This window comes from Anolis carolinensis, chromosome 2 (assembly GCF_035594765.1).
Source record: "Anolis carolinensis isolate JA03-04 chromosome 2, rAnoCar3.1.pri, whole genome shotgun sequence".
Lineage (NCBI taxonomy): Eukaryota > Metazoa > Chordata > Lepidosauria > Squamata > Dactyloidae > Anolis > Anolis carolinensis.
The window spans coordinates 219065378-219081428 of record NC_085842.1 but is presented as its reverse complement, the minus strand read 5'-3'; the positions used below and the strand labels follow the sequence as shown (position 1 = coordinate 219081428).

Genomic DNA, 16051 nt, shown 5'->3' with positions numbered 1-16051 from the left:
CCCTTTCTTCCTGTAGGAGAGGCTGCTCAATAGTACTTTTCTATGAGGAATTTGGCATTATATAGCTATGTTTTTTTTACAGTGTCAACATTATGTTGCCCATTATAAAAGAGCTCACCTTGCTGTTTCTGCATGGTTGTGAAATCTTCAAAGGTGAGCGTGCGCACTGGGGGCCTCCAGAATGCATATGTTTCCATAATGGCCTCCAGCCCAGTTCTGTGGAATGGGAAAAAGTGAGGAGGGGAGAGAGTAAAATATAAGTCAACGGGTATATATCCCAAAATAAATGAGTGTACTTGCACTTTGTTTTTTCCTCAGCAGCAACTTGACTACATTGATTCATGTATTATGCAAAATTGCATTTTTATAATCCAAATATTCAATAATACAATAGATTTCCCCTTGTCATTCACCCAAAACATTCAGTCTTTTGTGATGAACAGTTTAATGATAAATTCTACAGTGTTCTTTGATCAGAAAGTTGATTTTCCCAAGCTGTGCAGAAATGAATCTGTCTGAAATGTTATGAAGCTGAACAGGATTATTCCTGGGAGGAAGACCTATAAATTAAACAGCACATGCAAAAAGAGAGGAAGAAAACTGCACACCAGAGGTCACACCAAGGCCCACAGCAGAACTGTAAACCGAAGTCAGGGTTCAACCTGACATACTGAATTATGTACCATGAAGCTGAAGTATTGTTATAATTAGGAAAGGTTGGGTAACATTGTTTTTACTTTATTTCTTGCTAGCTTGAGTTAGGGATTTTGTAATAGTGTTTATGAGATATGGACACTATTTGTTTTTTAATTTTTTGAATGGTTCCATTAGAAAATGCCTAACAGTATAATGAGAACTTTTATAAAACTGCACAGATGATGGGCTGCACCTCACATCAGCTCAAGACCTGATCTGGCTGAAACTCCTATGAATCCCAGGACTGACTGGCTATAACTCCCATACTGTCATATGTAGCCAGCTGGAGCTCCCTTCAGTCACAGATCCATCCGGGCTTCAACTCTTAGAAAAAAATACTGTGATCACTAAAAATAAACATTGATTTCTCAAAAACAAGTCATGCCAGACTAATCTTATCTCTTTTTTTATAGTGTTACAAACTTGGTAGATACAGGGAATACTATGGATGTAGCATATCTTGATTTCAGTAAGGCATTTGACAAAGTCCCCCATGATCCTCTTGGAAACAAACTAGTAAACTATGGGCTAGACAATACTACTGTTAAGTGGAACTGTAATTGGTTAAGCAATCGAACCCATAGGGTGCTCACCAATAGTTCCTCTTTATTCTGAAAAGAAATGGCTAATGGGGTGTCACAGGGTTCTGTCCTAGGCCTAGGGCTCTTCAGGGTCTTTATTAATGACTTGAAGATATAGAGGGCATGCTTGTCACGTTTGTAGATGACACCAAATTAGGAAAGAGAGAGGAAATACACCAGAAGGCAGGATCCGAATTCAAAATTACTTTAACAGGTTAGAGAGATGGACCAAAACTAACAACTTGAATTTCAACAAGGAGAAATATAGGACACTTAAGGCAGAAAAAATGAAATGCACAGATACAGGATGGGTGACATCTGGCTCAACAACAGTACATGTGAAACATATCTTGGGTCAACAATGTGATGTAGCAGATTAAAAGCCAATTGGATTTTAAGATGGATCAAAAAGAATATAGTATCTCAAGGGAAGTCATGGTACCCCTCTATTCAGCTTTGGCCAGACCTCAGCTGGAATACTGTGTCCAGTTCTGGACACCACAATTCAAGAGGGATATTTACAAACTAGAATGTTTCCAGAGAAGGACAACTTAAATGATCAAAGGTCTGGAAACCATGTCCTATATGGAGCGGCTTAAAGAGCTGGGGATGCTTGAGAGGAGACATGGTTGCCATGTTTAAATATTTGAGAGAATGTCATAAGGAAGAGAGAGCAGGATTGTTTTCTGGTGTCCTGGAGACTAGAATCTGGAGCAATGAGTTCAAATTACAGGAAAGGAGATTCCATTCGAACATAAGGAAGAATTTCCTGACTGTAAGATCTGTTCAAGAGTGGAGCTTGGACTGTGGTGGAAGTTCCTTCTTTGGAGGCTTTTAAACAGAGGCTGGATGGCCATCTTTCAGGGGTGCTTTGATTGCGCTTTTCCTGCATGGAGGGGGGTTGGACTGGATTGGCCCACGTGGTCTCTTCCAACTCTATGAGTCTATAATTCAACTTCAATCCCACCCATGATGCATCTGAATCCATGATGCATGAAACACATATCCTTCAGGATCCAGCTCAAAATATTAGTGGAGTTATGGGTTAGGGACAAATAGAAGATGATTGGAGTGGTAGTCCAGCCACATCCGAAGAAATTTGTCATTCTCATCAACAGTGGATCTCACTCAAACCTGATACACATGCCCTTCATGATCCAATTTAAAAAAAAAAAGATGGGATTTGGGCGCCTCATAGAGGATGATAAGAGTTGCACTCTTGCACGTCTCATTCCCACTCATGACTGAAGGTGCAGCTCTTCACCAAAATTGAACAGAAAGCTCAGCCTTCTTGCCAAGCCACATCTCCCAACATCCTTACCCTTTCCCTAGCCAGATGGGAATGATGTGTGTTGTAGCCCAACTACTAGGCTGCTCTGTCTGACTGGTTAAGAGCAGAGCCATGATTTGAAACACAAACAAATATAGGGCTGTTGGAAGTTGAAGCCTAGTTGGATTAGGTGCTGATGGGTGTTCCAGTTGCTAAGATCTGCTACTGATGTGAGTTGCAGATGGTCAAACCGAGAGCTGATAGGAATTGAAGCCAGGCCAGATCTGGGACTGATGGGTCTTACAGCCAGTCAGTTCTGGAACTCATGGGAATTTCAGCTAGTCAGATCTGGAGCCAGCCTGACCAGGTCTTGGGGTAATGTGTGTTGCAGCCCACCATCTGTACAATTTTATAAAATATCCCATTATATGATTCTGTATTTTCTAATGGGGCTATTCATAAAATTGAAAAACAACCAATGACTATTTCTAAGTCAGATGTTTGTTAGTTGGGGACTGCCTGTACATATAGTAGGGCTACAGGCCTGCAAGACAATCTTTCCCACACAGGACATGATATATAAAATCAACATGCACACAAGCTGATCCATATTATTTCATAGTTCACCCTCCTTTTTCAAGCATGCTATGTCACAGATGTATGGAGGAGAGGGTTTATGCCTTTAATTATGCGTTTTTGGTTTGCAGATGTGTGAATCATGTCAACATCTCACAAAGTCATCATTTTTCTACTATGTTTTTCTATTATTATGCATGCTATTGGTTGAAAGAATGAATAAAACCGCAAAATTTCACAGTTTTCCTTATGTACAGCCCTAGCCTGTCTCTAGCAGAGCCACAGTATCTAGCTTTCTCTGTCATCTGTCAACATTGTGGTCCCTTTACTGGGTCCACTAATATAGACTTCACCACAACTTTATTCTTTCCAATTGCTATTCCCTCATTTACAGACATCTCCATTTGTGACAATGTGAGATCTGAAAAGCCACCCACTCAGTTCAATATCCAGTTGTAAGTCATGTAGGATAATTCTCCAGATGCAGTTACTACAATCATCCAGTGAGAAGGGAACACAAGGGCCATTCAGTCCAACCCCCTACATGCAGGGATAATAGAACTAAAACTAGAACTTACTCCCAAAAGATAGCTATCCAACATCTGATTTAAAACATCTATTTCACTTACAGGCAGCTCCTACAATCAAAATATTATTCCAAATGTTTAAATAGAATTTCTTATAATTTGAACCCAAACGTAATTTTACCAACTACATCTGCAGCTGAGAAAAAGGCACCCATGTGAGGCTCCTCAGACCTAGATGCAACTATGAAGGATGGCAGTAGGCCAATGAAGCCAGTTTTCCACTGCTTCTGTCCAGTTTTATAAACCAGAATTTAGAAAGTTGAGTATTGATATGAGAAAGAATATTTTAAAACACATAATTGGCAAGGAGTCCTTTCATTCACACAGCTGCCATAGAGAAACACCTTCAACCCACAAAGCCTTCAGGAAGAAATTTAAATTTATCTTATAAATTGTACACACATGCACACATGCCTGCCATATGTGTTCATTTTACTTAAAAGACAGGGTAGGGAGTCTACTCTGAAACAATAAGCTAAGACATTAACAGGTGGTATTAGACATGAAAGCACACACAAGAAGAAGAAAATTGCAAGAATAAGCACTGGAGGTACTCCACAATGGACCCTCGGAACTTGTGAAAGAGAAGGGTCTAGTATTCTCTAGTATTAAGTTACATTCCTTCCCTGAAACCATTGATTAGACCTGCTGCACCATCAGTTGTCCACATTTTACCTGAATTCTAGTTATGACACCTGGTGCATATTTGAAACACCATCTGACCCAGATTCCAAGCTTTCAATATTTTTAAGAAAAGCAAGTTTCTAATTCTTGTTGGAGTATTGTTAGGAGCCATCACCCTTCTGTTCAATTGTTTTGTAAGACACAAACTTGTGTTGGCCTTTGAATGTTTCTAGCCAATAAGTTTAGTCTCCTTCCCATGGCTGACATATTTAAAGAAGGCTAGAATTGTAAATGTTACCCATTGTCTTTTAAGTTATAGTTTCTACATTCCCTGGGCGAGTTTACAGCTCTGCAAGAAAATCTAGTTTTTTGAAGGAAATACAGTACTAGCAATCAGCAGCAAAAGGGTGTTATTTCCTTCAATGATATAAATGAAATGTATCAGCCTTGCTATCTCAGATCCTTTCAAAACTTATACTCCTATTCCATTTACAGTTTTTGGGTAAAGACAAAAAAACCCACAAAAGCATGTCTACATGAATTACAAGTTTTGATATTTATCTACATTCTAACCACAACTACTACCCTACCACTAGAGGCCTATTAAAGATAACTAAACATAACTACAAAAATGAAACAGACAAAGATAGATACCTACATAAAAAGAACAATACTAATAAACATATACTAGTCTGTGACTTCTCACTCACTGTATGCTGATTTTTATTTCTCTTTAATCTATTCCCTTTAAATTCTGTTTATAAAATTACCCCTCTACTTTTAGTAACATTATACTAATTCCTAAAACCTACAATAAACAAATCCCTCCTCCATCATTATAATTAGTACATCCCAATTGTGGGTGTAGTTGGACAAATATTTCTCCTTCATCTGCCTAGTTAATCTATCCATCTCAAGAAGAGAACTCAAGGAAGCAGTAGACTGCCCCACTAATTTATAAGGATTGCTGTTGAGTGTTGTGTTTTGAGTTGTTGATGTTATACTACCAGTTGTTCATAAGCCATCATAATAATCATTGGAGGGGACAACATGCATTTTGAAAATAAGTATGTGAATTTATGTGTAGCATCTAGGTGTTAGATATGGCATCTAGGTGTTAGATATTGTTTATTTGTGTTGACATTGTGCAAGGAACTCGCTGGAAATGAACAACAAAGCACTACAGACAGGAAAGGAAAGGCAAGGAAAGGAAGATTAAGATCTTACCTGTTTCTTCCAGAATCCCTGAATCCTTTTGCAAATGGATTCCGGTCAATTTTTAGCCTTGTGATCTGCAATAGAATGCAAATTGGATTAAATTCTAATGTGACTGTTTTATTCAAGCTTTTATTACTCTATAATAGTCTTCTTTTTACTGATATGTGATCACTCCTGTTCATTTGCCCTGAGACATTTTTATCATCTCTCTATTAGAATACATGTGTTACAATCAGCACTCATATTTGCAGGTTTGACTTTTGTGGTTTTAATTATTTGCAGATTGACCCAGCGTTGCCTGGATTATTTGAAAAAGTCTTTATTTTACAAAATGCATAAGGTTGTGGGTGAAATACAGGACCATAGCCAGAATTTTTTTCGGGGGGGGGGGGGGGGTTGAAACTTTTTTTAGTGAATCATAAAGAGTAGTTCCATAATGCAAAAATAATTTAGAAATCAGGCTCCATCGATAAACTTCAGTGGACACTCAAGACAGATAAATTTCAGTGAACGCTCATGGGGATTTGGTTAACCAGTTTAAATTCATGAAAAAACCAGGTTTTAAAAAAACCTGAAAAAATTAAGGGGGGTGAACCCCTAACCTCCCCCCCCCCTTGGCTATAGCCCTGGTGAACTATAGCCCAGATTAATCCCCAGAAACTCTGTCAGTACTTAAAGTTTGTTATGTTAGGCAAGTTTGCTCTAGATGCGTCATTGGTGGGGTTCAGTATGCTCTCTGGTTGCAGAATAACCTACAACTCCCACCATGGTTAGTCAGTCCTCTCAAACCCCTACTGTAAGTTCAGTTGGTCATGGGGTTCTGTTTGCCAGGTTTGGTCCCAGTCTATTGTCAGTGGGGGTCGCAGTGTCTCTCGATGTAGGGGAACTACAACTCCCAAATGTCAAGGTCAATTCCCCCCAAACCCTTCCAGTATTTAAATTTGGGCATATTGGGTATGCATGGCAAGTTTAATCCAGATCCATCGTTGGTTGAGTTCACAGTGCTCTCTGGATGTAGGTGAACCACAACTCCTATAAATCAAGGTCAACTCCCCCCAAACCCCTCCAGTATTCAAACCTGGTCATGGGGGTTCTGTGTGCCAAACTTGGTCCATGTCCATTGTCAGTGGAGGTCATAGTGCTGTGTCTTAATACAGGGTGAGCTAATTTTTTCATCATGTTGAGTCAGGCCCCCAAACCCCTCCAGTATGTTTAGTTGCTGATCAATTCCTCTGTTTACTGTGTGCCATAGAAAATAGTAGGAAAGGGTTATGGGAGAGACAGTGGGCGGGATCGTGCAACTTCCACACCAATGGAGAAAGAAACAATGGGATGTCTGTGGTGGAGGAAAAACAGAAAATCTAGGATGAAATGGTCCCCATACGAAAGCCTTCACTTGGGTAGTGGGCAGTATGGTGTTTGTGAAGGACACTGACAAGGCTCTTGTACATGTTCATGACACTCGCTATAACCTGCAATGTCATTGGAGGGAGGGACATTGGTGTCTCCTGAGTGGTGAGAGTTATAACTGTTTATGGAGGCAGGAGTTTGTTTGGGTAAGTGGGCACTCCAGCCACACACACATGAATACACATTTTCACTTTTATTATGTGTCTAGATTCTGTCTATGAATCTCTAGGTCCTCCAGGGTGACTCTGTGGTTCGCTTGCACTAGAGATTCCTAGAGGGGCATTCTGTCAAGTTTTTTAAAATGCATTTTTAATTCCCAGTTTTCCCACTTATGTGGAGGGAGGGATGACTGTAGTACATAATTCATGTAATAGCACTTTTAAAGAATGATCAAAGCGCATACTTTTATTCTATCATTTTCTGATTGTTTTGGAGGTTACATCTCTTAATATATGAAAAGTTGTTACTTTCTTGATTTCCTCAACATAAACATTTTGAGAGAACATGATTTCAAAGCTACAAGGGTTTTAAAGTGCTAATATATGTTCTTGAGAATCTATCTACAGTATATATTTAAAACAATGTTTAACTATTTTGACATTAAGTATTTATTTCAGGTCAGAATTTTCCCTAAAACTTGGATTTTATCCTTAACAGTCTCATAAATTCAACTGTTCATGTTGCAGATTTCATTCTGGTTTTGATTAATGGCAGTTACTAGACTTTGATGAAAGGTCACAGTGTCTGCCCCCCACCCATATAAATTAGGTTATAGCACCTGTCTTTGTCTTTCATACTAATTTGTGTTTCATTTCATTTGCTTTGCTGACATATAGTTAAGATCACTATTTTATTAACATATTACAACAGTAATGTGTTTGTTGTGGATTTTTTCTTCCCTAATTCAGAAATCATACATTCATCTTTATTAATTTATTTTTCTTTACTTAAATTCATTAATAGACATTTTGATGCCAGAGATTGTTACTAATTCCATATTAACAGTGAGTCATAGGTTCAAAATTTAACTTGTTTCAATTCAAGATAAATGCTGTAAAAAAACAAAACAAAATGGAATGGGAATAATGCAAGTATGAGGCAAACAAGAGATCCAGATATTGTTCAACTAGACATGCATAAATACATCTGCTAATACCTAATTACATTAGAAAAATGACAGCTCTGGTCACTTTAGAAACACTGTAAGATGTATTTTTGTTCTCAAACTTATTAACTGCCATGTATCATAAAATAAAGTAAACATAGGGCTGATCGAATAATTTTTTCATGGTTGCTTGCTGGGAAAAAATAAAAAGCATCCTCTTTTCTATGATTTAGCAGGTATTTACTCCAATAAGCATGTGTTGCATTTACTCTCGTTTTATTTTGTAAAGTGGTTATGCAGTCAAATACGAGTGGCTATAAACCTACTAAAACACTTCTAACTTATGCTACTTACATTATATAGGAAGGACACGTTTCCCAGACACTGGCTGGACTGTCTTGGAATCCCATTGCCAGCCTGTGCTTTCCATGTTAGGGAGCTGGTGAATCTACTCTGAATTGTAGTCCAGACCTTTAAAGGAGCAATCTAAGGTAATGGGCACCACATCCAAAATAAATTTGGAATATTGATTTTGTCAAAATTGTTGTTTCTATAAATGTTATTCATGATTGTTTATTAATTTTAAATATATTTCTTTACATTTAGCAGAAGCTATAATGAAAAATAGAACAGAAGTATATTATCTTAGTTTGATAGCTATCTTTCCTTAAGGAGGGGAGAGGTCAGTTGTGTTTTAATGTATTTCTTATTTACTTAATTTTATGTTATTTTTCAAAATAAGTGGGGATAGACCTTATTTCTTAGTGTTAGTTGGCAGGGATGGGGGAAGGTTATAGGATTATTTTTGTCCTTGTTTTTTATGTTTAAAATCTATTTTAGTGTGTGTGTTTTATTTTTTATTTTTAACTTGTTGGATTTTTGTAAATTTAATAAATAATAATAATGTATATTTGTTATTGTTGTCGTTTTGGACTAAAACCAATAAGAAATTTCCACTTCCATGGCACGAAAGTCTCCTGCAGCCTCCAACCTCTCTCCCACCATCAATGCATTAGAATAAGAGTAGAAAACAAGAGGTGCTCCAGATGCTACTTGGCTATAAATCCCAATGGTCTAAGCTAGCAGAACCAATAGTAAGAAATGCTGGAAGTTGCAGTCCAATTATATCTGGAGGATCACATAGTTCCTACCCAAAGTGTTGAAGAGAACACATTGAATAGTAGGCAAAAAGGGTGGTGACGATATCATAAAATTGGTTCAGATTCTCTCCAGCAGATGCTACAACATGCTTCCCTTTGATTGCTGAAATCCATTATTTATCAGTTTCAGTAAATGATGTCACTTTTTGTAATTTGAAAAAATAAGTTTGTACATGAAAAGTTAATTTTGACAAATATTCAGGCTTGTTTTCTTTAACAAATGCACCGAGAGGAGAGGTTGTATTTGCACAGCAGACCAAAATCTAGGGAATAACTAGCACATGGTCTAAAACTTGTCTTGATCATTACCTGTTGATTTTGATAAGCAGTGACTGTAGTGAAGACTGTCTCTGGGAAGCTGAAGGCTTTCACTCCATCCCCTGTAGGGATTGGCTTGGTGGGAGACAAGTCACTGCTAAAGTCTTTGCGTATAACATGGACCCGTGGTTGGTACTTGTGCATTGAATGCAGAATGATCTTTAAAATAAAAAGGGAAAGAGAAAATTAGATTAGTATTATCATCATCATCCCACTTTTATCTCCGTGAGTAAGGCGCCAACACACTATTCAGAACCTATGATTTGCAGGGCAGGGTTGAGTACTGAAGAAATGTCACCAATAATTTTAAACTACTGAGAATTATAACCTGTAATGATTGGTGGGGTAGAGGCCAGAACCAAGACTGGCATGTATAGACGATTAAAATCAGTGACTCCAAAAACATAGAGCAGAGCTGATCTGACAATGTAAAGGTTAGGAAAGTTCAATTTCTCAGATGGGAAAGTTGTGATGATATTAGCTGTGTTTTATAAACATGGGTATGATCCAAAACAGCTAGCTGTACTTTATAAACACAGAGATAAAATTGATGCATCTGCTTGTTCCCAAAACAATTCCAGAAAAGACAGTTATATTTTTCTTTTTTTTAAATCATTACATTTTTACAATATGTACAATATAAAAGTAAATCAATCAATGTCAATTTACAGTGTTGCTTTTATCTTATCCACCCTCCCTCTCCTCCCTAATCCATAGGCATATACAAACTATTTCCCTGTCATCTCTCTAATAATACTCTATTGTCTAATTTGTAGTGCTTCTCCTTCTGGTTTGCTTATACATGCCTTCTGAGCAGTGATTTTCTTTAACTCTTCTTGTAGATGTCTTATTCCTCTAACAAACATATTCTCACTGCCCTCCTGTTGCAAAGCTCAAGAAGGGAAGACAAATTTGAAGTATGTTGGATCATAACAGATAGTTAAGCAGACCATGGAGTCATAAAAGCTGCACCAGTGCTGTGGCCCTGATAGTGGGTTGTCGTTAATTCATTCAGTTGCTTCCGTCTCTTCATGACCTCATGGAGCAGCCCACATCAGAGCTCACAGACTTCCCCACCCCCTGCTCCTTCAAGGTCAAGCCAGTCACTTCAAGGATACCATCCATCCATCTTCCCCTTGGTCGTCCCCTCTTCCCTTTTCCTTCCATTTTCCCCAGCATCATTATCTTCTTCAAGCTTTCCAGTCTTCTCATTATGTGGCCAAAGTACTTCAACTTCCCTCTAATATCCCTCCCTCCAGTGAGCAGTCGGGCTTTATTTCCTGAAGTATTGACTGGTTGGATCTTCTTGCGGTCCAAGGCACTCTCAGAATTTTCCTCCAACACCACAGTTCAAAAGCGTCTATGTTCCTTCTCTCAGCTTTCCTTATGTCCAGCTTTCGCATCCATAGGTTACTATGAGAAGGGTACTGTGGCATTATATGAATTATTATTGTACCTTAGTAGGTTGTGTTGTAGGCTGAGTGTGTGGGGAATACAGTGAAAGACAATTGAAAGTGGAGCACACTTACATGGCCTTGGTCATCTAGCTCATTGTTAGTCAGTTTCAGTTTATCAAAACTGACCACTTGTCGCATCCAGGTGTCTCCAGATGCCAGTGAATCGGGGTGAATATAAACCCTTGGAGGAACAGGAGAGTCAGCATTCCCTGCTACCATCCACTTGGAGCTGTGATACACATACCTGTGAGATAGAAAGATGGGAGAAAAGAGGCTTTGTTACTCAAAGTATGTGTACACACATATAAACATGCCCCTCCCTCTCCTTGTGGCTTCTTTCTCTTTCCTTCCTCGATTTTCCCTGAGATATTGTCAAATTCTCACATTATATGTGAAGGGAGGAGACTGTGTTCTCTATCCTTAATGGAAACCAGATGATACCTGGAATCACTTCATCACTTTTGCATCTCTATTAATCCTCTTTTTCAATTTATTGTCCCTAGAAAATAACATATGGAGCAGACTAATTGGCCAACCAACTAATTCACAGATGAAAGCTTTTAGATATACCAGGGAATATTTCATTACTTACAGATAATTCCTCTAATACAATCTGCACCTGCAGATGCCTTTTGCTGCTCAGTTTACACTATGGACATCCACGATTTCATCCCTAAAGTTCAGTCTCCATAGTGGTTGCTGCATTTGCAGAGTCTATTGAGTTAAAGTACAACCATTAGCCCATGTCACCCCATGCCCAAATTCTCCTGTTAGCCTAGTTGATATAGCTGATATAATTTGGTTGTGGCTGATATCCTAAGAAGCTGGATGACATACAAAAAAAAAAACAGACTTGCCAGTCTGGACAGAGTGTCTGAATGACCCCAGAAGCACATCTAGCAAAGACATTGACATTTAGTTATCCAAAAAGCTCATAAAAAACTAGTTGAACTGTCTGGCTGAAGAGGTTTCTGGAATCTCATTTAGGGGCAAGTGACCTACTGACAATCATATCGTTTTCTACTAGATGGTGGCAAATAAACAGTTTTGTAATATGGATTGGTTAGTCCCAATCTCAGTTTCAAGCAAAAGCTAAAGTCACTTTGGTTCTTAAGACTTGTTCTAGTTCAGAAGAGTTTTAAAAGTATTAATAGACCTTCTTCAGAAACACTGTACATTTCTGGATTTTTTGGATTCACATAGTTGCCACCATGTTAGACCTAAACTCTGCCTAGCTTTGATAAAGAAGAAACTGGACCTTGAGTGTATTAAAAGTGAAATTCCAGCTACACGCTCTACTGAAAGTGATATCCATCTTTTAGAGAACAGCAATGATATCTATCTAAGGGATGCTACAAAAAGGTTACTAGACATCTTCAAACCTATTCATCAGGGTAGCTGAACATATTCTTAAGATATCCGCCTTCTGTGGCACTTTTTACATCAGTAAAATGCAGCACACTGAGCACTGCTGGAAAGCCCAAATCAATCCACAAAGTAGGATGAGACAACAGTCATATTTTGCAAGTGTAAAAGCTGAAAACCCTATTACTATTCTAAGAGCCCTGTTATTCTTGATTTGATTACTATTCCTCACCCTCTGCCCCCAGATTTTGCTAAGCAGATAGCTTGGCACTTTTCTCTCAATACATAAAGAAGGCTATGTCTGTGTGCTTATAAAATTTTGGCTGCATCGGAGACTATACACATGCAGCCTTTAAAAATTTCTAAGTAGTCATGCAACTACTTTTACACTTTTGTAGTGCACCCATGAAATTTCCAGCCTATGTTTCATTTAACTTTACTTTTGATATGTCATGAGACAAAGTGAGCCATCACTAGAAAAGACAACAGCATTCATTAAAATGCAAGGCAGTAGAAAAAGAAGACCTCATGACAGATGGATACATTCAATCAAGGAAGATATGTGTTGTCGAAGGCTTTCATGGCCGGGATCACAGGGTTGTTGTATGTCTTTCGGGCTGTGTGGCCATGTTCCAGAAGTATTCTCTCCTGACGTTTTGCCCACATCTATGGCAGGCATCCTCAGAGGTTGTGAGGTATGGATAAACTAAGTAAGGAAAGGAAAGAATATATATCTGTGTAGAGTCCAAGGTGTGGCAAGAGTCCTTTGTCACTGGGAGCCAGCATTAATGTTTCAGTTAATCACCCTAATTAGCATTGGAAATGTTTTGTCTCTTGCCTGGGGGCATCCTTTGTTCAGTCAGGCCCTCAGAGTGTTGGTTCCCATCTACTGTTTTGATTTTGGAGTTTTGTAATACTGGTAGCCAGATTTTGTTCGTTTTCATGGTTTCTTCCTTTCTGTTGAAGTTGTCCACATGCTTGTGGATTTCAATGGCTTCTCTGTGTAGTCTGACATGATAGTTGTTGGAATGGTCCAGCATTTTTATGTTCTCAAATAATATCCTGTGTCCAGGCTGGTTCATCAAATGCTCTGCTATGGCTGATTTCTCTGGTTGAATTAGTCTGCAGTGCCTTTCATGTTCTTTGACTCCTTTCCTTACTTAGTTTATCCATACCTCACAACCTCTGAGGATGCCTGCCATAGATGTGGGCGAAACGTCAGGAGAGAATACTTCTGGAACATGGCCACACAGCCCGAAAGACATAAAACAACCAAGGAAGACATGGATCTGAGTTTGCAGGATCTGGACAGGGCTGTTGATAGTATGGTCACTTACAGGGCTCTCATTCATAGGATCACCTGCTAGTCAAAGCCCATTTGAAGACACATAACAACAAATAGCAAAATGTGTTTCTCAGTCTCTCTTGTTTTCAATGAAGTACTTTAGAACAGTTTTTATTCTTCAGCTGTCCTTACCTATACCTCTTGTTATCCACAGGTACTATGTCCATTGCAATGTAATACTGCTGGTGAGGATCCAGCCCTGTAATCTTCACTCTCATTGCAGGAAACATTCTTCTACAAATAGAAAAAAGGAACAAAAGACGGAGGGTGAAGGGAGATTGGGGAAGAAATACAGTAAACATTAGGGCTTTGCGATCTATGAAAAAATGTTGTAATGCTCATTACTAAATTGGGGGGGGGGGGTCATTTTAAAGTGTTTCTAAAATATTGTTAGGGATCCGTATTGTAACTATAATGATATAATGAATTTTTGTTACTTTTTAGTTAAGTAATTGCACAAGGGTGGGGGAAGTTTCCAGGATTCCTTTCTCCTTATTTTTAAAGTTATTTGGATGAAACTTGCTACAATGATAGAACACATTTACAACTGTTACCCCACACCCCAAGTTTCTGGACGTTTCACTCATCCGCTAATTTTTGGGAATTTTCAAAAGTTTTTATGAACGTTTTTTTTTTAAGCAAGAGCTTTTGAATTTCTTTTTTGAATTTCTGTTTTCAGTGATACAATATAACTAAGGTAATAGGCATAATTCCCCACAAGTTTCAGAAAAATTGTCCTCTGATTTTTTTGGGAATTATAATCAACATAAACTTAACAGTACTATTTTACTGGAAGACCCCAAGGGCCATCCAGACTAATTCTCTTCTGCCAGGCAAGAAAAGCAGTCAAAGCACCCACAATAGATTCACATCCAGCCTTTGAGATAACAACAACAACAACAACAACAACAACAACAACAACAACAACAACAACAACAGGAAACTTACTAGGTAAACTTTGGAGTTACTGCCTCTCAACTTTAACTACTTTCAGAGTTGATTCAACTCCCAACAATCCTCTTTTATCTCAAAATGGAGAATGAACACCAACATTTTCAGGGAGAAAGAGGAGGCACAAGGCAGTAAGCAGAATTCTGGGAAATGTAATTTGGGTAGGTGAGGAATCTTGTGGCAGAGAATTCAAAAGGCCCACCTTAAATTGCATTTCCCAGAATTCTGTTCTCTTCCCGCATTAAAGCTTCAATGTGAGTGTGGTCTCTGTCTCTCTCTCTCTGGGCTGGCCATGTGTCAGCGGGACTTCGACATTCAGGTATCCCTCCCTCCCACCCTCCCCAGCCCCCCTTGCCATCCCCTTTGGGGAAAGAATGGGGCTTTTCCCTCCACGCTGGCCTCACCATCCTCTTCAGAGCCCTTTGGGAGAACCAAACCCAGCTCTTTTGGGGAAGAAGCAGCACACGTGACTGAGACCTGGAGCCATTGACGAGACCTACATAACTCTTCTGAAAGTCATAGGTCAGTGTTTTGAATCTTAAGTGTTAGTTACCTTAGAATAGGCTGAGGGAAATCCCTTCCCCCCTGACACCTGAATGACAGTTGGAATGTATCTATTTCTTTTCTCCTCTCGGTTTCTATTCTCATTCTAATTGGTTATGTAGAATGGATACTTTGCAAGTGCATGACTTTTGTATTTGACTTCTTTTTACTTCTGAGTGTGTGCTGTGTGTATTGAGACCTCTCTCTGTTTGTGTGTCAGGAGCGATGTGTGGAGTTTTTTCCCTCTCTTTTGATGCCTAGAAGAGATGGGGTTAATTATTGTAGCTCAGATGCAATTATTTACAATTAGGAAATCTAGTTATTATTTTTATAAATAAGCCTTTTGTGATTTTAAAGACTGAACTCTGGATCTTTGCCTCCTAAGTTCTTAATTCTTTACAGCCACATGACACTTCACGCTCTGCTTGCTGTGAGCTAAATGCTCAACTGTAAGTATCCTATTTTTGTATTTTGGATGCTCTGCTATCCTAACAAATATCACTTTGTATGTACGAATTTTACGAAATAGACATGACAATCGAATTACTAACTAAGTTTTGCAGAGCCCCAGAAAACATGATTAATCTAAGACAAATAAATCTGAGAATGTTAAACCCTTGAATGTGGGTGCTTACGATGTGTGTTATTCTTATTACTATTCTTTACTGCTCTAGTAATCATTCTACTAATTTTATTTTATTAGAATATTGGACTAAAATTAAGACAGTGAAATTCAACAGAGACAAATGCAGAAATCTATATTTAGACCACAAAAATCAACTGCACACTTAAAAGGATGTGGGATTCCTGACTTAGCTGCAGTTCAGTCAACCTTGCTTCCACAT

The 16051-nt window shown here is 38.6% G+C and overlaps 1 protein-coding gene across 2 annotated transcripts in view; it reads right to left on the bottom strand.

Annotated features, from left to right (window-relative positions):
* tbx15 (T-box transcription factor 15) overlaps nt 1-16051 on the bottom strand; it is a 71684-nt gene that overhangs the window by 12213 nt on the left and 43420 nt on the right. For both annotated transcript variants that reach the window (XR_001730585.2, XM_003223748.4), the window contains exons 3-7: nt 13845-13946; nt 11075-11246; nt 9537-9704; nt 5562-5626; nt 119-216 (exon numbers count right to left, since the gene is read on the bottom strand). Coding sequence is in view for 1 of the 2 variants with exons in the window: in XM_003223748.4 (XP_003223796.1) it covers nt 119-216; nt 5562-5626; nt 9537-9704; nt 11075-11246; nt 13845-13946 (605 nt within the window). In the remaining variant the exon portion in view is untranslated. The remainder of the gene's footprint in view (nt 1-118; nt 217-5561; nt 5627-9536; nt 9705-11074; nt 11247-13844; nt 13947-16051) is intronic.